The sequence below is a fragment of the Anomaloglossus baeobatrachus genome, chromosome 6 (genome assembly GCF_048569485.1).
Source record: "Anomaloglossus baeobatrachus isolate aAnoBae1 chromosome 6, aAnoBae1.hap1, whole genome shotgun sequence".
Classification (NCBI taxonomy): Eukaryota; Metazoa; Chordata; class Amphibia; order Anura; family Aromobatidae; genus Anomaloglossus; species Anomaloglossus baeobatrachus.
Genome location: NC_134358.1, coordinates 495,364,422 through 495,388,348, shown reverse-complemented (window position 1 = coordinate 495,388,348; position 23,927 = coordinate 495,364,422). Strand labels below are relative to the sequence as shown.

At 45.5% G+C, this 23,927-nt stretch overlaps 1 protein-coding gene across 1 annotated transcript in view; it reads left to right on the top strand.

Annotated features, from left to right (window-relative positions):
* The window catches only part of WDR86 (WD repeat domain 86), a 113,039-nt gene that overhangs the window by 17,286 nt on the left and 71,826 nt on the right, over window positions 1–23,927 (top strand). Inside the window, exons 3-4 of the mRNA XM_075316736.1 lie at window positions 2,786–2,927; window positions 12,251–12,671. Of these exons, the coding sequence (XP_075172851.1) occupies window positions 2,786–2,927; window positions 12,251–12,671 (563 nt within the window). The remainder of the gene's footprint in view (window positions 1–2,785; window positions 2,928–12,250; window positions 12,672–23,927) is intronic.

The following is a 23,927-nucleotide window of genomic DNA, read 5'->3' as shown; positions in this document are numbered from 1 at the left end:
ACTGTTTGAAGCAATAGTCACTAAGAAATGAATAGTCCTTATATTCCAGAAAGCATCCAAGGCACAATGCTCACTTACAGGTAGGGCTGAGCCTGGGAGATGTATGATGGAGTAATAAGGGAGGCCACACCGTGGGTTGTAGTTAACAGTCTCTACTCACTCATGGGCCCTTGGATTACTGGTTCAGGTTCCTGTATTTCCAGTGCCAGTTGATGACTCGGTTGCTCTGTCCCCAGCACCCTCAGTGTGGTTGGGCCCCCGTAGCATAAAGCGTCTGAGGCCCGACTGTACCTTTTTAGTGGCAGTCTCCTTGTCCATACGGCGGGCAGTGTGGACCCTGTAGGGCTGGTCTGTGTCCCGAACTCTGATCCTTGCTTTACTACTGGTGCCCCTGGATCTGTGTGTCAGTGAGGTCCGTGGAGGTCCCCTCACTGTGCAGGTATTTGCCAGGCTGTCTGAAACTGTCGCCTGACCTAGGGCCCTGTGCCCCGTCGGTGCTCTGGTCCCAGCAATATTCGGGTGTACCTGCCCTGGGGACCAATCTGCTGTGCCCCCGGGTCACCGTTAGACGACCCAGCTCTAGGCACGTCTTTCCACTTTCACTCACTACTCACACTGTCTGCTGTCCCCTCCCACCAGGTTGCCTAGTCCCTCTGGTCTGTCTCCGCCCTCTAGGTGGCCATCCCCTTGTGTCTGACTAACCAATTACCCCTGGTGTGGAGTGGTAACAAGGATTTTGGTGTGTCTAGGTGCTACTGGCACTGGTGTTCCAGGTCCCTGGGGGTAGGTCCTGCATCCCCGTGAGGATGCAGTACCCTGTTGTGCCCTGAGTAGCTCACGGGAGCTACACAGTCCCATATTTAACATGCACCCATTGACCTGAATGGACGTGCACCATCCAATGTACAGTGGCAATTGCAGCATGCAGCAATTATTTCCTTACCTTCCCCCCATGCCAACTCTGCATGGGAGAAATAATGCTAGCTGCCACTGCTCTGTAGTATAACACTGGTCCAAGGGCTATCCATGACACATCGTCCATGTTATACACTCATGTGAGCGAGCCCTAATACAAAGATTCAGATGTCATAAAATATATTGTAGCAAAGCCAAGTAGTACTGGGTTAAATCCTAGCACTGCAGGGCTTGATTAGGTTCCCCTGGCTAGCTATGTCTAGAGAGCCAGACTGTGTGTTCACCTGGGGAGGCTCTCACTCTACTATGGAGATTGAGCAGAGTGTGGAAACTGTTGAGTGACCAGTTCATTCAGTGTAAGCTGTGCACAGAGTGGAATACATCTGTTTGGTGCTGGATAGAGAGGAGTGAACCTGAACAGTAAAGTTCGGTGTTCGTACCAAACACGGACTTTGCAAAAAATCAGTGTCCGAGTCCAGAGTTCGGGTAGTGTACGTATGCTAACCACTCGATCGAGCATCAGTGTGCTCTGGTACACTCGGTGCTCAGTGACGTCCAATGAGGTTAAGACTCTGGGATGAAGTTCAGATCAAGTCCGGTTCCCAAACTGAACTTTATCTAAAGTCTGGCTTATCCCGACGAACCTGCGTTCATCAGTAGTGCTAGAAGCTACAGGAGACACACAGAGACTGGTAGTACCAAAAGGACACACAGAGACTGGTAGGCCTAAAGGACACACAGAGACTGGTAGGACCAAACCCCTAGTTTGTTCCAGGAAAACTGACTTTAAACTGTTCGGGTGAGCCTGCACTGACATACACTGATCAAAAATATAAATTCAACACTTATGTTTTTGCCCCCATTTTTCATAAGTTTAACTCTAAGATCTAAGACGTTTTCTATGTACACAAAAGTCATTTTTATCTTAAATATTGTTCACAATTTTGTCTAAATCACTCTCAAAGGTGTGGAATATCACTATGCTGATTAAACAGCATGATTATTGCACAGGTGTGCCTTAGGCTGGCCACAATAAAAGGCCACTTTAAAATGTGCAGTTTTATCAACAGCTCAATGCTCACAGATGTTGCAAGTCTTGAGGCAGTATGCAATTGGCATGCTGACTCCAGGAATATCCACCAGAGCTGTTGCAGGGAATTGAATGTTCATTTATCTACCATAAGTCATCAATAAAAATTTGTTTAACTTCAGAACACTATAGGAAAAATTAGGAATTGACCTTCTAAGTATGCTATTTTTTTATTTTGAAAACGAGTCAAAAGCCCAACGTTTCGACTACTTTTAGCCTTTTTTCAAGGTATATCTAGATATGCAAACACAGTAAAGAGTGGTTGTAAATTCACCATACAGGCAAAATAATGATATAATAATATAATATGTAAACTATTCTTAAATAACAGCTTGAGAAAAAAGGAAACATAATGGAAGCTAAAGAAATCCTACATGACTGTGTTATGTATCCCTTTAATTGGGATTAGAGACTGGTATGTCTTTTTTAAATGTGATAAATATCCCTAAATGACACCATAGTGCAATTTAAGTACAAGGTATAAAACAATAAGACCTACATATGTGGTACAGTCTAATAGGATGACTGTCCCTTTTAGTGGTGTAGCTGGCTGAAATGTAATCCCATCAGATGTTGTACAGCATAAATACTATTTTTTAGCTTTTTGTTATATAGAAAAACTTACATTCAGCTGTTCAGAGCGCCTAATTTTCGGAGTGATATTACTGTGTGACTTTATTAACCCTTGGCTTCCTATATACTATGATACTGTATTTGGTGAGTTGAGTCCAGATCTCATCCCAGGTTTCTGTTTCTGTTTTTTTTGTGTCATGGTCAAAGGACATAGCAGCTACATTACATTTTGTCACCTGGAGAATGAGGCAGCGTTCACATGCAGCGCAGATCACACTGTGAGGAAATGGGAGGTGTCGACAGGCCAGTGTCTGACTGTGTACACTGGACACACATCCATTGTGAACAGGTGGGTAATTGCTTTCTTGGGAAATTTCCTCTAATGAATACAGGGAATGAAGTTTTGATTGCACTAGATCTGCCATTCTTCATGTGCGTTCTGGTTTCATCCATTTATTCATGATGGGTCTCTTCCACTGTGCTGAAAGTTTTTTGCTACTTACGTGAAATATGATGTGATTGTATACACAGGAACTTCCTAATATATCGTTATTAAAGGGCATGGCCGGCTTTAGTCATGTGCGACTTGTGCACAGGGCACCGACGGCCATGCTTTAGGGGGGGCGCAGCAGAGAGGTAAGAAGTCGTAAATTTCCTGGCTCCTCCGGTCCCACCACTGCATTTTTACTGTAACTGCCGCTGGTTAATTACTTAGCTTTATGTAGCTCCTGGCCAGCCGGGCCCACCATGTTCACCGAGCCCCAGTCACAGCTGCAGCAGAGGGGCCCGGCGGTGTCGCTTCAGCCACAGCTGCAGTCTGCACATGACTAAGGTGCGTGCGAAGTCCTTCTAGGGCATCGCATGAAAATTAGCCATGTGGTGGGGGAGGCACTGTGAATGGAGCAGAGCAGAAAGGTGGCGCGTCATCCCACAGCCCAATGTGATGAGGTCATCACTCTGCTGCGGGCAACATGGAGCTGGCGAGCATGCGGCATCCGTCAGGGAGAGGTAGGTGCTCTATGAGCTGAAGATTGCCGGAGGTGGTAGGGGACCCACTAACTCCAGCTGCGGGGGCGGGGGGGGGGGCCGCTGACTCCAGGGGCCGGTGGGTGCTGACTCCAGCCGCGGGTGGTGGTGGGGGGCACTGACTCTAGCCACGGGTGGTGGGGGGGCACTGACTCCAGCTGCGGGTAGTGGAGGGAGTGCTGACTCCAGCCGCGGGTGGTGGTGGGGGGCACTGACTGCAGCCCCTGCTTTGCTTTAGCTGGATGTGTGGAGGGCACACATCCAAATGAAATGCATCGCTGCTCAGAGAGGACGCTGCGGGACGTGGGAGTCGGGGAGGGTGAGTAAAATGTTTGGATTTTTTTCTTTTTGCAGTAGACAAATATATGAGGAGAGACCCAGGAAAGGCACATATACACAAGAAGGAGGAGATATATACCAGGAAGGAGACAAAAAACCGGATGGGGACATATATTCCAGAATGTGCCCAGGAGGGGAATATATATACATCAGGAGATGCCTAGTATGGAGATATATATGCTGGGAAAGGGACAAATAAACCATGATGGGAACATATATACCAGGAGGAGGACATATATACCAAGAAGGGGACAGAAACCAGGATGGGGACATATATACCAGAATGTGCCCAGGAGTGGGATATACATACCAGGTGCTCAGGATTGGACATATATACCAGGCTAGGGACAAATAAACTGGGATAGGGACATGCATGCCAGGAGCGTCCCTGGATGGGGCCATATATACCTGGAAGAGGACATTTATGCTAGGAAGGGAACAATAAACCAGGATGGGGACATGCATACCAGGAAGGGCCCAGGATGCAGACATATATACCAGGATTTGTACATATATACCAGGAGGATATTATACAGAGAGACAATGCGTGTGGGGGGATAGTATACAGAGGGGTAGTGTGTGTGGGGTGATATACAGAGGAGCATTTTGTGTGTGAGGATATATATAAAGAGGGGCAGCTTGTGTGGGGGATAGTGTACAAAGGGGCAGCGTAAATGAGGGATATTACACAGAGGGTCATTGTGTGTGTGTATATTATACAGAGTTGCAGTGTGTGGGGGATATATAGAGGGGCAGTGTATGTGTAGGATGCTACACAGAGGAGCAGTGTGTGGGATATTATACAAATGGGCAGTGTGTTGGTATTTACAGAGGAGCAGTGTATGTGTGGGGACATTATACAGAGGAGCAGTGTGTGGAGGGGGATATATTGAGGAGCAGTGTTTGTGGGGAGATATTATACAGAAGAGCAGTGTGTAGGAGGATATTATACAGAGGAGCAGTGTGTGGGAGGATATTATACAGAGGAGCAGTGGGTGTGGGAGGATATTATACAAAGGAGCAGTGTGTGGGAGGATATTATACAGAGGAACAGTGTGTGGGGGGATATTATATTGATAAACCGTGTGTGGGGGATACTAAACAGAGGAGCACAGTGTGGGGGGATATTATACAGAGGAGCAGTGTGTATGTGGGGATATTATACAGAAGACCAGTGTGTGGGGGGGTATTATACAGAGAGGCATTGTGTGTGGGGGATATTATACAGAGAAGCAGTGTGTGGGGGGAGATTATACTGAGGAGCAGTGTGTGTGGGGGATATTATACTGAGGAGCAGTGTGTGTGGTGAATATTATACTGAGGAGCAGTGTGTGTGTGAGGGGATAGTATACTAAGGTGCAGTGTGTGTGTGTGGAGGATATTGTACTGAGGTGCAGTGTGTGTGGGGATATTATACAGAGGAGGAGTGTGGGGGGATATTATACAGAGGTGCAGTGTGTGGGGGATATTACACTGAGGAGCAGTGTGTTTGGGGGATATTATACAGAGGAGCAGTGTGTGTGTGTGAATATTATACACAGGGGCATTGTGTGGGTATATTCTACTGTGGGGCAGTGTTTGTGGGGGATATTATACATGGGGCAGTGTGTGTGGGAGAGATATTATACAGAGGAGCAGTGTGTGTGTGTATGTGGGATATTTTACAGAGTGGCAGTGTGTGGGGATATTATACACAGGGATATCATGTGGGGGTACACTGAGGGGCAGTGTGTGGGGGAATATTATAAATAGGGGCAGTGTGGGAGACAGATTATGGAAAGGGCCGGTGTAGAGAGTATATTATGGAGAGGGGAAGTGTAGGGGGTGTATTATTAATTTTCTAAGGGAAATGCTTTATTATCTGGAACAACTTCAAAGGTGCTAACACTTTTGGCCATGACTGTGTGTGTGTGTGTGTATATATATATATATATATATATATATATACACACACACACATACGTTTTTCCAAGAATGGTGGTGAGTGTGGAGGGCTTGAGGGGTGGACTCGTAGCTGGGGTGGGGTGTAATATCCATGGATACGGCATAAATGGTTGAAATTGGAAGACCTCTAAAAAACGAGATCAGACGTGATGGATTTGAGGTGCAAATTCTCCAGCACAAATTTGTAATTTATTGTACATTTGAAGAGATCAATTTTCTTAGGATATAAAAAAAATGGCCTCCTGTCCTTGTTTGTTTCCTGGGAAACTGGGTAAAAAATCAGTAAGGGGGAGGGGCACCAAAGGGCAGTTTTGCACAGGGCGCCATTCAGGCTAAGGCCGGCCCTGCTAAAGGGGCACTGACAGTTTTGTATATTTATGGCACATCCAAGGGAACTTCCATAAAGGATTAGAAGACGTGAATCTCACAAATGGGACCTGCATCTCTATCAATAACGGGGCACGGACTCGCGCCTTTGGAGAGGTGGTCGAAGCTTCTATTCATTCGTATGAAAATTCAGAACACCTCTCTACTGGAGGTGGCACACACTAGCCCGATCTCTAGCTCGATATGGGTCCCATTGGTGGGATCTGCTTCTCCTGTGGATAGACCATAAAGGCCACTTTACACATAGCGACATCGCTAGCGATGTCGCTGGTGAAAGCACCCGCCCCCGTCGGTTGTGCGTCACGGGAAAATCGCTGCCCATGGCGCACAACATAACTAGGACCCGTTACACATACTTACCTGCCTAGCGGCGTCGTTGTGGTCGGTGAACCGCCTCCTTTCTAAGGGGTAGGTTTGTTCGGCGTCACAGCGGCGTCACTAAGCGGCCGCCCAATAGAAGCGGAGGGGCGGAGATGAGCGGCCAGAATATCCCGCCCACCTCCTTCCTTCCTCATTGCCGGCGGCCGCAGGTGCGATGTTGTTCCTCATTCCTGCGGTGTCACACATAGCGATGTGTGCTGCCGCAGGAATGACGAACAACATCATACCTGCAGCAGCAACGATATTTGAGATTAGAACGATGTGTCAACGATGAACGATATGGTGAGTATTTTTGATCGTTAACGGTTGTTCCTGCGTTTCACACGCAACGACGTCGCTAACGAGGCTGGATGTGCGTCACGAATTCCGTGACCCCCAACGACATCTCATTAGCAATGTCGTTGCGTGTAAAGTGGCCTTAAGTGTAAGAGATGGGAATACCCCGCTAACAGCAGTAGAAATCCAGGAATGGAGCAGCAGTGTATATAGCTGGTCTCCTTGGACTTTGACATTTTCCTGGCTGCACAATTCCAACATGGGAATATCTGTTTAAGGCTATGTGCGCACGCTGCCTTTTTTTCTGACCACAAAGATGAAGTGTTTTTCTATGTTTTTTTGGCCCCAAAAATCGCACAAAAACGCACCCACGGCAAAAACGCATAAAAAATGCATATGTTTTTGCGCGGTTTTTGTTTGCGTTATTTTCCAATACATTCAATGGGTGAAAAACGCAAAAAGAATTGACATGCTGCATCTCTATGTTCACCACAAAAATGTAGCTAAAAAAAAAGCACTGTGTGGACAGCAAAAATGAAAACTCATAGACTTTGCTGGGGAAGCAAAGTCATGCAGTTTTTAGACCAAAAACGTGGTAAAAAACGCAGCGTGCACACATACCCTAAAATTTTGCCCCACTCAATACATTTTTCTCTAATTCACCGGATAGGTGATAAATGTATGTGTAGCACCCCTGAAGGCCTCAGGGTGCTACTAGGTTCTGCATCCCCACCAGGATGCAGGGCCTACCCCCTTAGGTACCCAGAGATCCAGTGCCGGTAACACCAAAAACCCAGATAACAAAAAATGGAGAAATTCAGCTCACCCCTCTTCACTCCTGATCTTACAGCCGGTGCACGGAAACACCCTGACCCGGGTGGAAATCACGTGAAGGAATGGATCAGTACAAAGGCAAAAATATATGGGGGCAAATAAGACAGAGGAGCAATTTCCAAATTGCTCCTCTGTCTTATTTGCCCCCATATATTTTTGCCTTTGTACTGATGGAAGATTTTAATCATTAAATAAAGAAATCGATTTTATTCCATTATTCTCCTGAAGTTGCTGGAAAATTCTTCCATTCCTTCACGGGAAAAACCCAGGTAATCCCAGTTTTCCCCAACAATTCCCCCATACAATGGTACTTAGTTAGGGTCGGACCAATGGATGGCTGCCTAGAGGTTGAGCCAAACCAGTCCACTAGTTGACCAGGTGGGAGGGGCAGACTGAGGAGAGTCAGAACACAGGAAGACAGTAGTCAGAAGGGAGTCTACAGTGAAAGGGAGCAGACACAGTCAGTGTGAGATGACAGCAGGAGAGGAGTGAAGGTGGACGTGAGGAGACATCCTGACTCGGGTTAACGGTGACCTGGTACCCAGGAGAAGTGGTTGCCGATGGAGTACTCCCGGAACTACGCACCGACGGGGTACAGGACGCTAGGACAGGAAAGAGCTTCAAGCTGACCTGTTAACACCTGCACAGCAAGGGGACCATCAAGGACCTTGCTGACCCAAAGAATCCGAAGACTCCGTAGCAAAGGGAGAGACAGGGACAGGACCAGAGACTCCATCTCCATAGGGTTCATGCTACCGTCAGGCGGACAGAAGTGGACAAGCCACCAGACGGGGACCCCCAGTTGCTCTACACCAAGGAGACCCATTTACCAGAGACAGGTGCAGGGGAAGAAGGTACCAGAGTACCAAACTGGCACTGGAACGAAGGGGACCTGGAGGTGAAACCAGCCGGCCTCGGGCAACCAGTTATTACCAGCCAGCCGTGAGTAAAACCAGTTGCACTGAACTTTGGTGTGGAGTCCCTTCTTGTAGCACCCGTCACCACACTTATCCACTGGGGCCCGGCCCTGCTTGCAGAAGGCCTACCATCCAGGCTGCAAATAACACTAGCCCCAGTAGTGACATTCTGCAGCGGCGGCTCCATACCTCTAGCCGCAACACCGCAAGTGGCGTCACATATGAACACGAATCTAACCTCTTCTAAATATATCCCCATTACAAAAAGGGCCCAGGGCATTGGTCACCACAGTGACATCCCCCAAGTGAGACATTGCGCGGGGCCGAGTACCCCATATCCTTGAGTGCTACATATGATTGCTAGGGGTCTAATGGTTACCACAGAAGTGACTTTAGCAATGATAGTGAATTTACACTACCAGGCATCACAACAGGACTTTGGTACACCCAAATCTGAGGATCAGTGGGGGTTTAAGTGGTCAGATACCCAGAAATTATTAGGTGAAAAATGTATTTCGTGGGGCAGACCCTTTAAAAAGGATTTAAAATGAAATTGCTGACATGGCTATTTAAGCCAAAGCAAGTGACAGCATGCCAAGGAGGTTTATACAAACAACGCAGACTGTCATGGTGGCATCACGATCTGTGGAGACTACAGATTCTGGCACAATGCCTGCTAAGGCTACTTTCACACATCCGGCTTGAGCCCTGCGGCTCAATCCGGCTTGAGCCCTGCGGCTCAATCCGGCTGTGCAAGCTATGCAACGGATGCGGTGAAAACACCGCATCCTTTGCATAAGTTTTTCCCATGCGGCCCGCCCGGTTTTTGCCGCTTGCGGCATGCTACTGAGCATGCGCAGTGGCAAAAACCGCATGCGGCGGCCGGATGCGGTATTTGCCGCATCGCGCCGCATCCGGCCGCCATAGGCATGCATTGAGAGATGCGCCGCATCGGCCGAATGCGGCGCGATGCGGTTTTTTTTGCCGCACGAAAAAACGTGCCAGGCAACGTTCCATCCGGCCGCCGCATCGGCTAAATCTGCCGCATGCGGCAAAAACCGGATGGAACGCAAGGCCATGCGGCACAATGCGGCACAATGCGGCACTAATTAAAGTCTATGCAGGAAAATCGCAACCGGCAGCAAAAAAAAAACGGTTGCGATTTTCCTGCAAAGTGCCGGATTGTGCCGCAGAAGAAAAACCGGAGGTGTGAAAGTACCCTAACTTCTCTGATGTCTTTGATCAGTGCAGGCAGATTCAGCATCTACCCACTGGCTTGTAGTTTATAGGCAGGCTAGGAAGAGCTAATCTCTGCTAGGCTGCGTGTTAGTCTCCTGTGATCACATGCTGTAGGGGAGCCAGTCATATTCATTCCCCTCCTATATATGCTGGCTGGACACTTCCTTTAATGCCAGCAATAGCTTCTCTATACTGGTTTGGTGTGGTGTTGTGATCAAGACTGATGATTGTAATACTTTGTTGCTGTGAATGGTGGTGGTGTTAACCCTTGTTGTCCTTTTGTTGCTGCCTTACTTCTCTTGCTTTTCTCCTTAGTCTCTTACTGTTTGTTCCTGTGAGTTTGCAGTTTGTCTGAGTTTTGGTTTTCCCATCTGTCATTATGTGTGTTGCTATCACACTCCTGTCCTTTTCTCTGCTGGGGGAAGAACAGGTTAGTTCTGATCAGGAGAATAGCCAGGCACGGGACTTCGGTATGTCCAAAACCAGGGATAATCCTGAGGTTAAGGATAGCCTACGGTTCCCTAGCATGAGGGACAGCATAGAAGCCCCCTGTCCCTTGCTATACTCCAGTCACATCTTGACAATACCACTAGGATATGTCATCGCTGGCTGATTGTGGTCACCTCTCTGCAGGGACTTTGCATCTCAGTCCTATCTGCTTACCTGATAGGGCTATGGGAATCATGTTGTGCAGAGGCTCTCCCTGAATGCTCAAACCTTTGTCCATTTATTGTCTATGGGGATGTTAGAGAAAACCATTTCCAGCAGTCCCATAGACTATGATTGAAACACTGATGTGCATCCTCAACATCCATTCCATTCATTGTCTATGGGTCTATTGGTGAAAGCTATTAGCAGCAGTCCCATAGACAATGAATAGCACAGAAGTCAAGCATGCGCTCTTCCGCTCCATTCAAGAAGGGGTTAGAGGGAGCATGATGCTCAGGATTCAGACCCTGTTCTCTGGATGGATGGGGGTCTCAGCAGTCAGACCCCAGCAATCAGCAAGATATTCTGTATCCTACACACAAGGGATGACTTACTATATTGAGACTAACCTGTTGGCTATACAGAATAATTAGTTTACGACCCGTATATATGTGTCGCGCCCCGGGGCAGCCGAGCTGCTCGGATCCGGGTGGTCCATGGCTCGAGGGGTCCCGGACACAGGGGCACCGTCAAACTGGTTTAAATAAAAAGAAAACAAAAATAAAAATATATAGTCTGACTACACCACTCACAGTGCGTGACCAGTGATAGTAGGGCTGCCGTTGCCAATCTTCCCTGAGGGTGATGGATGGGGCAGCGTGGATGGTGGAGCCCTCCGCGAGCAGGGCTTTTCCCCATTGGTAGGTGAAGGGTTAACGTGGAGGCGCGTGGCAATAAATCAACCCAGACAGGGGAGTGCAGTTTGATTGTCTTTACTTACAACTGGGTTAGCACCCTGGAGACGTGCTGGATCCCAGGTGCACCCGAGTCCTCTATAGCTGTGCCAGCTGACCTGGTGCCACTCTCCCACCGATGCACTCTGGTGTATTTGTCAGTCCTCCCTGGCATGGAGCTCCTGGAGGTCTGTCTGTGTCTGGGTCCTGCTGCGGGCAGCTTGGATTATTTAGGGAATTTCTCACGGTACCCTCTTTGCTGCTGATGCCTTGGACGTTAGTGGTGGCAGATAAGTCCTGAAAACCCACCCGCCTGGCAGAGTTAACAGATGGCTTGAAGTCCTGGTCTGTTCTGGGATCTACACCCCGTGCGTGCAAAGTACCGTAAGCCCTGGATGTCCACCCCACAGGATCCCTCTGTCCTTGGAGCTTGCTCTCTCGCTCTCCAGCTACTTTCTCCTCTGAATGGCTGGTCTTTCTACTCAGGTCTTTGCGGGGTCTTTGCTACTTTCACTGTGTCTCAAGATTCCGTTGTCGGTCTTGACACCTTTTCTTTTACTACTGCTCACTTCTCACTCCTCTCCTCTCAACTCCTTTCTCTCTCTCTGTCTTCCGCAGACTAGCCACACTTCCCAGGTCACTCTTGCCTCCCCCAGGTCTGGTCCCTCCCTTCCCAGTTGGCTGCCTGTTAGCTCACAGTGCCCAGCCCTGTCACCTGGCTCTAAGGGGGTCTCCTACCCTGGTTGTGAGTGTATATGTCCTGGTGTGCTAGTGGGTGTAATGACTGGCACAGTCACGTAGGACCCGAGCTGTTGCTTTGTTGTTACCTTGTTTTTGTGACACCTGGTTACCGCTGGGGCGTCACATATGTATTTACATTTTGTACTGTCCACTTCTCTGAAGAATTAGGTAATTGCTTATGAATTTTTAATGTAACTCTTCCACAGGATTCTTGTGGCCAGAAACTTGCTCTTCAGTGCATCTTACGACAGAACTGCTCGCTGCTGGGACACTGACTCGGGGAGACCTCTTCAGGAGTTTCAGGGTCACAGAAACTGCATCTTGGTCTTAACCCATTTTTCATCCAATGACATCCTAGAAGAATCAGACATTGATTGCAAGGAAGTGAAAGAATTTCTGGTAACTGGAAGCACAGACTGCACGGTGAAGATCTGGGAAGCATTTAGTGGGTGCTGCTACCAAACATTAAGGGGGCATTTAGGTGCCATATTGTGCATAGTGCTAGACACCCCCAACAGTGAGCTGTTTTCAGGCAGCACGGACTACACCATCCGGAGATGGAATATGGTGACTGGTGACCAGCTGAAAGTATTCAGAGATCATCAAGGATCTGTTATATGTCTAGAGGTAAGTGAGACAATCAGTTCCTACTAAAATGTATTCTTTAAAGGACTTAAGTGGGCTTTACACGCTACGATATATCTAACGAGATGTCGGCGGTGTCACGTCGTAAGTGACACACATCCGGCATCGTTAGTGATATCGTAGCGTGTGACAGCTACGTGCGACGGTGAATGAGCAGAAATACTCACCTTCTCGGTCATCGTTGACACATCGCTCATTTTCAAAAATTGAACGTCCTGTTGTTCATTGTTCCCGAGGCGGCACACATCGCTCCGTGTGACACCCCGGGAACGATGAACACAGCTTACCTGCGTCCCGCCGGCAATGCTGAAGGAAGGAGGTGGGCGGGATGTTATGTCCCGCTCATCTCCGCCCCTCCGCTTCTATTGGCCGGCCGCTGTGTGATGTCGCTGTGACGCCGAACGTCCCTCCCCCTTCAGGAAGTGGATGTTCACCGCCCACAGCGAGGTCATTTGGAAGGTAAGTGCGTGTGACGGGGGGGTTACAGCATTGTGCGACACGGGCAACAAATTGCCCGTGCCGCACAAACGATGGGGGCGGGTCCTATCGCAGATGCGATCGCACGAGAAATTGAGACATGTAAAGCAGGCTTTAGCCTCATCCTCAAACAAGGTAAATCTGTTTTTGGTGTCCATACCAATCGAATATGTCCAGGGACTGTTCCAGTTTCACATGTTCTGCATTTTGCCCGTTACTCTTTTGAGTGGGTATTTTCTCTTCAACTTCCAGCACTATAGGTGCTTGAACCTCCTTTCCCTTACTTCCTAGTATGCATTACCAGTAACACTGTCCAATAGCTTGCCTCCTTTGAACTGAATGTTTGCCTCTTTGTTATGTCTGTAACCAGTTTGACGGATGGGGAAGCAGGAGCAGAGAAACAAAGATCCACCTCTACTCCCTGTAATCTTTCTAGAATAACTATTTAAAGAAGTATTCTAATGATGAATCCATCATTATAGATGAGGAATTTTTGCTTGGAGGCACCTGTCTGCTGTGGCCTCCACCAATTCCTGGAATAAGTTGCTCACATGTACAGCCCGTAAACTTTTCCACATTTTTTCACATTACACCCACAAACTGAAATTAATTTTATTGAGGTTTTATGTGATTTATCAACATAAATAAGCAAGTATTGTGAAGTGTAAAGGAGATGATACATGTTTTTCTACATATTTTAAAAATATAAATCTGAAAATTGTAACGCATTTGTATTCAGCCTCCCCTGAGTCAATACTTTGTAGGATCACCTTTCACTGCAGACACTGCTGCAAGTCTATTGGGTTATGTCTCTTCCAGATGTGCGTTACTAGAGGCTGATGTTTTTGCTCATTCTTCTTTGCACACTAGCTCTAGCTCAGTGATATTGGATGGAGACGTCTGTGATCAGCAATTGTCACAATTTCTCACTAGGATTTAGGACTGGCTGTGACTGGGCCATTCACACAAATTAATATACTTTGAGCTAAACCTGGGCTGGGCAAAGTGCAGCCTCCGGGCCACATCCGGCCCTCTAACTCTTCCAGTCTGGCCCGCCAATTGATACAGCTGAAGGGTTGAAAACAGTGGACTGCTGGCCGCAACTTGTCCTTCCCCACTGCCCATCTGTCGCAACTGCTGCCCGCCGCCAGACGTCACCACTATTTGCATCCACAGGATGCAGACAGCAGTGAACACATTGGTGGAGGATGCTTCCACTGGCTCCATCTTCCACCAATACCTGTGAGGCACAGCTGATGTGAGACATCACGTCATCTCGCGTGCTGTACAGAGAGTCAGTGCACCGGAAGCAGAGCGCCGGGGCAAGGAGAATGAGGTGAGTATGAGGTATGTATTTTTGTTTTGTTTTGTGTATGGAATGTTTTTATGTATGTAGGAGGCTGTGTGGGGGCTCAAATATATATAGGAGGCTATGTGGGGGCTCATGCTGTATATAGGGGGGCTGTGTTTGTGTTCATACTGTATATAGAGGGATGTCAGCATACTTCATTCTGCTCAATATGAAGTGATACAATTAATATTAACATAATTATTATATTATATTTATATCAGTATTGAGTAGATTTAATTTTAACCTATTGGTTTGGCCCTCCACACTAATCACAATCCCTTATGTGGCCCCTCGGGAAAATTAATTGCCCACCCCAGATCTAAACCATCCACTGTAGCTCTGACAGGATGTTTTAGGGTTGCTGTCCTGCTGGACGGTAACCTACACCCCAGTGTCAAGTCTTTGAAGCTTCTAACAGGTTTTCCTCCAAGATTGCCCTGTATTTAGCTCCATTCATCTTCCCATCACCTCTGACCAGCTTCTCTGTCCCTCGAAGAAAAGACTCCCCACAGTATAATCCTATCTCCACCATGTGTGACAGTGGGGATGGTGTTTTCAGGGTGATGTGCAGGGCTAGTTTTCCACCACACACAGCATTATTCATTTAGCCCAAAAAGTTCTACTTTGGACTCATCTGACCAGAGCACCTTCTTCCACATGCTCGCTGCGTCCCCTACATGGCTTTTTGCAAAATGGAATTCTTAAAGTTTGGTTTTAAAAATGGCTTTCTTCTTACCACTCTGCTATAAAAACCAGATTTGTGGAGTATAGGTTTAGGGGGTTCCCTCACATCTGCGTATAAGTACGCCGAGTAGAATCCGATTGCATTGCACTCGAACCAATGTTTAAAAAAAAAATCACAGATCAGCACTGCCTTATTGTTTTTTAATTCTTTGGTTCTCAACTGTTTTCAACTTTAGAAAAAAATGCAGCATGCTGTGTATGGTCCCGTAAAATGTCTGATACTAACCAATGTAAGTTGGTGCGATGAACAAAAAAAAAGATGGTTTACAGGCCCTCTAAATGCTCTCGATTTTTTACTGAGACATTACCATTATGTAGCATAGAATGCTGTAAATAGTCCAGTAAATGATTGTGGAAAAATAGCTGCTGAGAATAAAAACGCATTGCATACAGATACTAGGCGAGAAAAAAAAATCGCACAGTTGCATAACACTCACATGACATATAGAATACAAACAGATTTCACTCGTCCAGCTTTTCTGGGTGAAAATCGGACTGATATTTTCATAAGCAGATGTCAGCGAACCCTAATAGTCGTCCTATGGACAGATTCTCTCAACCTTACCCCTGACCTGTCTGGTGTGTTCCTTGGTTTTCATGATGCTGTTTGATCCATAACGTTCTCGATCGTCTGAGGCCTTAATAGTACAGCTGTAGTTATACTAGTTATACTGAGAAAAAAAATTACACACAGGTGAACTTAATTTACTGATTCTGTGACTTCTAGGGCAATTCACTCAGGATTTTATTTAGGGGTATCAGACTACAGGGGCTGAATACAAATACACCTCACAATTTTCAGATTTAGATTTTTAAATTAATTTGAAAAACATATATAATTTCTTTTATATTTGACAAATTGGTGCATAGTGTTGGTATATCACATAAAATCCCAATAGTATACATTTAAGTTTGTGGGTTTAGCATTTTAACATGAAAAAAGGTGAAAGTTCATAGGGGTATGAATACTTTTTTAAGGCACTGTAGATTTTCCTGTAATTTGCCATAGATTTGTATTTAGCAGCAGTGTATAAGCTTGGCCACCAGTCACACTGTTGTGCTGGTGAGGATGGGCAGAAGGGGTAGACGTCTTACTGGTGGCCAAGAGGTTGGGGTCCCATTTCTACCTCCAAATCAGGTACAATTATACATATTGATGTTCTCTTGGGCCCATATATTGTTTTTCCACAGGGGCACTTTTCTGTCCATGTCTGCCAGTGGTGGGCAGGAACCGCCACTTACAAAATTGGTGGACATCCTAGCAATTGAATTCCTAGCAGACCTTGAGTTAAACATATCTGTTCATGTGATAGACTTGTTTTAGAGCTGATTGAATAAATTTGCAGGACCTTGGACTAGCAGCCAGGTCAGTTGTCCATCTCTGCAGGACGTGAGGCCTATGAACCACCTTCTACTTGTTGGCATCCCAGGATTTTTATTAAAGACGTAATATAACTGTAGAAAAACGAGCGCAAATAGGGTCTTACCCAGTATGGAAATTAGGTCTAGTGCTAAAAACCGTACTCTCCTGATAGGGTTATGCCAGTCACAACTCCTTTCTGCACATGTGAAGGTGGTGGACAGCAGCGGCTATAATAGTATCATAAATGAGGGAAGGAATACAGATATAAGCCGCATTAAAACCACAAAGTCCAGAAGATTTAAATTAATTCCATTTTTATTTTCACTGGTCTACGCGTTTCAGAGATATATCTATCTCCTTCATCATGTATGATTCTTTTTGTCCTGATGAAGGAGATGGATATATCTCTGAAACGCATAGACCTGTGAAAATAAAAAGGTATTTATTTAAATCCTCTGGATTTTGTGGTTTTAGCGCGGCTTATACCTATATTTCTTCCTTCGTTTATGACACCAGGTTTTTTTAGGCAGCTTGGAGTGACGTTGTGTGTGTATCATACCGCAACTATGTCATCTCATTGGCTAATCAAAAGATCTTCTATAGAGAGGTGGTTGGCAGGGCTGCCTCTAGTGGCCTTGTACTGTCCTGGTAGCTGGACCAGGGTCCTGTGAATCTCTAATTTTGGTAATAGAGTGACTTAGTGTCCAGTATGGTTCAGTACTAGGATACCTTGTGTTTTTGTGAAAGTACATTATTTTATAGATGTATTTTATAGATGAGATACATCTGTTTGTTTGCATTATATACTGTATTTTATCATTTTCTGGACTGTCCTGTATCTATTGCATACTCATGATGGACAGCAAAGCTAATCACAAAGGACCTCCCTAAATGGTCAGCATGAGACAACATTTTATCAAACCCAATTAGAGTTGTGAGTCAGGAAACACAAAGGAAACATGGAGGGGTTGTCATCCCAAAAGGTTAGAAAACATCTGGTGAGGGTTGGGGGTGGGTTATTGTAAAGCTTGGTGTACAATTACTAATCTGTACCAGAGTTCTCAGGATATCACAGATCTTCTACCATAGTATGTGCATTGTCATCTCTACGCAGTTACTCATTTTATTTTTAATATATTTTTATGATATAATGTGCAAAACTTCAGTTTGTATTTGGTTGAATATTTGACTGGTAAAAAATGGATACTTGTTCCACATTTATTTTTTTTTAATATGTTGGATAGCTATACTGAGATGAGAGAAGACTGAAGTAGACATCTATTCTAGATCTTCAATGCTTTCTACCACTTCACGTTGGGTGGTAGGAAACCTTGTAGGCCATATTCACACGTACGGACGGTACTTGGTCAGTATTTTACCTCAGTATTTATACATGTGGAGTCCGTGTTTCTATTATATATTTCTTCTGATTGTTCCACTCCTGGTTTGGGCTTACAAGTACTGAGGTAAAATATTGAAAGTGTGAATGTGGCCTTAGGAGAACCTTTACTGCTCCTTTTTGGAAAACTTTAACATTTAAGATATGGAAGCAATTGGCGTTGCTGGTGAAATGTCCTCCAGATATTTTTATAATAAATCTAATTAATTTGGATTTACCAATGCAGAATAGGCTATAATCTGGATTACTAAAATTTTACAAGGACATATTTCATATTTCATCACTGTTATGCTATGTTGCAAATATCAAAATGGAACAGGAGTATTAGAGGATCTATGGTATTGGCCTTCACCCCAAGATTACTCTACCACCGTGGTCCACAGCCTTTATGACCTTGATAGCCACATCCAGCTCTAAAGCTGGGTTCACACATAGCGACAGCGACAACGACGTTGTTACGTCACCATTTTCTGTGACGCAACAGCGACCTTGTAAGTCGCTGTTATGATCGCTGCTTAGCTGTCAAACACAGCGACGCAGCAGCGATCATAACGACACGCGTCGCTGTGCTACATGTGCAGAGAGCAGGGAGCCGGCACTGGCAGCTGAGAGCGTTGGACGCTAGTAACGAAGGTAAATATCGGGTAACCAGGGAAAGGTCTTCCCTTGCTTACCTGATGTTTACCCTGGTTACAGCTTACCGCAGCTGCCAGATGCTGGCTCCTGCTCCCTGCTCGCTTCATTTCGTCGCTCTCTCGCTGTCACACACAGCGTTGTGTGCATCACAGCGGGAGAGCGACGACCAAAAAATGAAGCTGGACATTCAGCAACGAGCGGCGACCTCACAGCAGGGGCAAGCTCGTTGCTGGATGTCACACACAGCGACAGAGACGGGACGTCGCTGCAACGTCACAGAAAATGGTGACGTAGCAGCGACGTCATTGTCGTTGTCGCTGTGTGTGACACCACCTTAAGAAAGGTTCCAGCTCCCACCCCTCACAGTAGTGACACCCAGAACCCCCATCATCGGTATAATGACAGCCAAAACCTCTCCACAGAAATCACACTGAGGCAGTATACCAAAATCCAGAGGATCCTAGCTTACTCCCATCCAAATCTGCTCTTCTATGTGGAGCTACTCACAAAAGTCAAGAGACCTGCTCTTCATAGCTGTTTTTAAACCAGGTGCTTATGCACAAAGTTGGCAGACAGCCGTGAGCCACACATACTGGGCCCACAAGCCACATTTGGCTCCTGAACTATAGTCCTGGCAGTGAAAGAAGCAGATATTTCTGATAAAATACATTTCATAATTTCTTCTTTTCATGGTATTATTGATTTCTGAAAAAGTAATAAAAATTAAAATGATGATTGCTTTTTAATTTAACGTTTCATGATGAATATATTCGTCATGGATCGGGTCACTGTGTGTGGAGCAGGATGAGCAGTTACAGAGCCAGCATCTGCTTCTAACAGCAGTGATCAAAGATGACTCTGACCGTTACTGCCTAACCCTTTTAAATGCTGTTTTCAAATACAGCAGCATTTAAAGGGAATTGGTCATGTAAAACATATACTATTAACCTGCAGACTTTGGGTTAATCTGTAGGCTAACAATGTTTTAAAACTGCCTGGCTGCTTCACTGAAAGTCTAGGTACTGGGAGGAAATTAACTTTACTTCTCCTGACAGCCTCCAGCTTTCAGTCATAGAGCCGTGGCCGGCGCAGCTCCAGTCACTGCACAGTATACGATGGGCTGCTGATAAGTGTGACGCCCCTGGACTATCAGGTCATCACAGGATGCTGCGCAAACTGCCCTTCTGCGTGGTATTCCAAGTCCCTCATGATTCTGGTTCCCTAACTAAGTAGTGTTGCCTCCAACAGCAAAGCAAATCCTAGATACACCCTGCACCACACCCACCAGTGGACGGCTTGAGTGGAATACAGTCGCCCACCTGGGTGGTCAGGGAGGGGAGGAGTGTAGTCAGTTGAAGTAGTGAGTGGAGAGTGAGAGAGAGAGGAGTTCGGGAGTGGTGGCTCCAGGAGGAACTGTCTAGGTTGCAGATGGTGGTCTGGGCCTAGAGGAGTCGGACCCCCGGTCGCAGGGGATTGTGGCAAGGGTCCTGGATCTGTCGTTACTGTACAAAGCAGCTTTTAATTTGCATAAAAAAAGTATAAAAAAAAAGTTGCAAAACTGCAACATGTGAACATAGCCTTACAATAGAACTTTAAACCCCAGCACAAATTCTGCTATTAACCAGAAATGTCACTCAAAGAGGAGTCCCCGCCCTGCAAGAAACCAGGAAGTAAGGAGACTGCAAAGCTTTGAGCTGCTCAAGAGACAATTTCAACTTGGAGTTATATTTTAAGAACATTTTCAATTTTTTTAACTAGGCATAATATATCTTTTACAGACCCCTTGCATGGTATGTTATTGACTACTGAATATTTTCTAATAATTAAAAGTTTAAAAATTACATTCAGACAAATTTGAGTTTAATCAATATATATAACTGTGTCTCGCCTATCATACTGTATATTTGAGGTGAGCATGTTTTGTTTCATTTATTATCTTTGCATCAAGAAAATATTGAAATAATTATTTTCTCACAGTCTTCTAAAAGAATGAAGTTTAGTTGCCTTTATGTGAGAGGTTAAGCCCGCCATGTGGAATTTCTCATCTTAATGTACATTGACCTCCTTTTGTATCTCATGAGGCCAACGTACTCTCGGGAGACTATTTTCTTTCAGATACTTAAAGGGGATGGGTCTTCCTTCTTCTAAACCTAAATCATGTAGGAGTAAATAAGACTTTAAACTTTAATGTTTCTTATCCTGAAATATGCTTCCATTTAAGCGATTGCAGACTTATTACTTGTTACATTGTTTAGTCATTTCTGTTTATTTTCCAAAAATTTAGTTGAACTAAGCATTTTATTTGTGATTGCTTGGTAATATTTCTTTCATCTGCTAATTTAGTCTCTAGAAGAATTTTAGGGCCCTGGCTATTTGGATTTAAAGGGGACTACTGGACAATTCCTTATTAATGGCTACAGGTCCTGCCATGTAGTTCTGGGCTTATTCCTGACTTTTCTCAGAATCATTCTTACCCCTCAAGGCGAGATCTTACATGGAGCCTCAGGGCGGCTTTGCACGTTGCAACATCGCACGTGCGATGTCGGTGGGGTGAAATCGAAAGTGACGCACATCCGGCGTCACTTTCGACACCGTTGTGTGTAAATTCTAGATGATACGATTAACGAGTGCAAAAGCGTCGTTATCGTATCATCGGTGCAGGCTCCGACTTTTTCATAATTACGCTGCCGCGACAGGTACGATGCTGTTCCTCGTTCCTGCGGTAGCTCACATCGCTGTGTATGATGCCGCAGGAGCGAGGAACATCACCTTACCTGCCGCCAGCGGCTCTACGGAAGGAAGGAGGTGGGCGGGATGTTTACATCCTGCTCATCTCCGCCCCCCTGCCGCTATTGGCCGCCTGCCGTGTGACGTCGCTATGACGCCGCACGACCCGCCCCCTTAGGAAGGAGGCGGGTCGCCGGCCAGAGCGACGGTCGCAGGGCAGGTGAGTGCATGTGAAGCTGGCGTAGCGATAATTTTCGCTACGCCAGCTATCACAAGATATCGTACCTGCGACGGGGGCGGGGACTATCGGGGATCGCAGTATCGGCTTGAGATGTCGCAACGTGAAAAGCCCGCCTCAGACTGAATAAAATTGACAGTCATCTTGTGCTTCTTTCATTTTCTATTAATTGAGACAACAATTGTTGCCTTCTCACCAAGATGCTTGCCTATTGTCCTGTAGCCCATTCAAGCCTTGTTCAGGTCTACAATTTTGTCCCTGGTGTCTTTAGAAAACTCTTTGGTCTTGGTGGAGAGGTTGGTGTGGGATTAATTGAGTGTATGGACAAGTGTCTTTTATACAGATAATAAGTTCAAACAGGTGCCATTAATACAGGTAATGTGTGCAGAGTAGGAGGGCTTCTTAAAGAAAAAGTAACATGTCTGTGAGAGGCAGAATCCTCGCTGGGTGGTAGAGGATCAAATACTTATTTCATACAATAAAATGCAAATAAATCATATAAAAATCATACAATGTGATTTTCAGGATTTTTTGAGTGATTCTCATTACATTCTTTGTAGGTGAGAAAACCTGTAAAATCGGCATGCTATTAAATATTTATTTTCCCCAATGTACATACACTATGCGGTAGTGCACAGCGATGAATGAATGGATGAATTGTAATATTGCTGCAAACGTTAAAACCATAATAGTAGTTACTGATTTTTGATTACGTTATAGCTATGCCCGGTCTCTTCTTTCCACTTCCTATTCAGATGAGGCTGGTTTTGCACATGTAGAGGTAGGACAATGGTGTTTAGGGACCATTCATATTAAAGGTACACCTTGACATGGTTGGATGGCTTTTGCTCTCTCTGGTCAAAAAAACAGTTACAGTAAGTACCTTACATTTTTAACATTTATAGCAATATTGGAGTTCTTGTATTCATTAATTGCAGTGTTGTGCCGCACCGTGTATGTATATGTCCTTGTCAAGCGGTTCAAGCACTGACCACTAATGGTTGCAGCTCTCCCGAGCGTGACAACTTCATATATCTCTATGCTCTATGAGGCTGTCAAGTCCAGGTTAGAAGAATTAGGGCCAGTCCGGGAATTATTGGTCCATGCTCTGACTGATTGGTACGGACGTCTGCAAGAGCTCTTATACTAGAAAAAAACACTGCACACTTTTTTTTAGAAAAATGCGTAAGGCATTTTTTCCCAACACACTTCTTGTGATCCTATTGGGTATTTGCAATGAAATGCTTGATTGTTCGGTGATCACACTTCAAAAGTTTGGCAATTTCAAGACTGCTGCATCCCTCTGCAAGACATCTCACAATTTTGGACTTTTCAGAGCCCGTTAAATCTCTCTTCTGACCCATTTTGCCAAAGGAAAGGAAGTTGCCTAATAATTAAGCACCCCTTATACAGTTAGGTCCAGAAATATTTGGACAGTGACACAATTTTCGCGGGTTGGGCTCTGCATGCCACCACATTGGATTTGAAATGAAACCTCTACAACAGATTTCAAGTGCTGATTGTAACGTTTAATTTGAAGGTTTGAACAAAAATATCTGATAGAAATTGTGGGAATTGTACACATTTCTTTACAAACACTCCACATTTTAGGAGGTCAAAAGTAATTGGACAAATAAACCAAACCCAAAAAAAAATTTTTTATTTTCAATATTTTGTTGCGAATCCTTTGGAGGCAATCACTGCCTTAAGTCTGGAACCCATGGACATCACAAATGCTGGGTTTCCTCCTTCTTAATGCTTTGCCAGGCCTTTACAGCCGCAGCCTTCAGGTCTTGCTTGTTTGTGGGTCTTTCCGTCTTAAGTCTGGATTTGAGCAAGTGAAATGCATGCTCAATTGGGTTAAGATCTGGTGATTGACTTGGCCATTGCAGAATGTTCCACTTTTTTGCACTCATGAACTCCTGGGTAGCTTTGGCTGTATGCTTGGGGTCATTGTCCATCTGTACTATGAAGCGCCGTCCGATCAACTTTGTGGCATTTGGCTGAATCTGGGCTGAAAGTATATCCCGGTACACTTCAGAATTCATCCAGCTACTCTTGTCTGCTGTTATGTCATCAATAAACACAAGTGACCCAGTGCCATTGAAAGCCATGCATGCCCATGCCATCACGTTGCCTCCACCATGTTTCACAGAGGATGTGGTGTGCCTTGGATCATGTGCCGTTCCCTTTCTTCTCCAAACTTTTTTCTTCCCATCATTCTGGTACAGGTTGATCTTTGTCTCATCTGTCCATAGAATACTTTTCCAGAACTGAGCTGGCTTCATGAGGTGTTTTTCAGC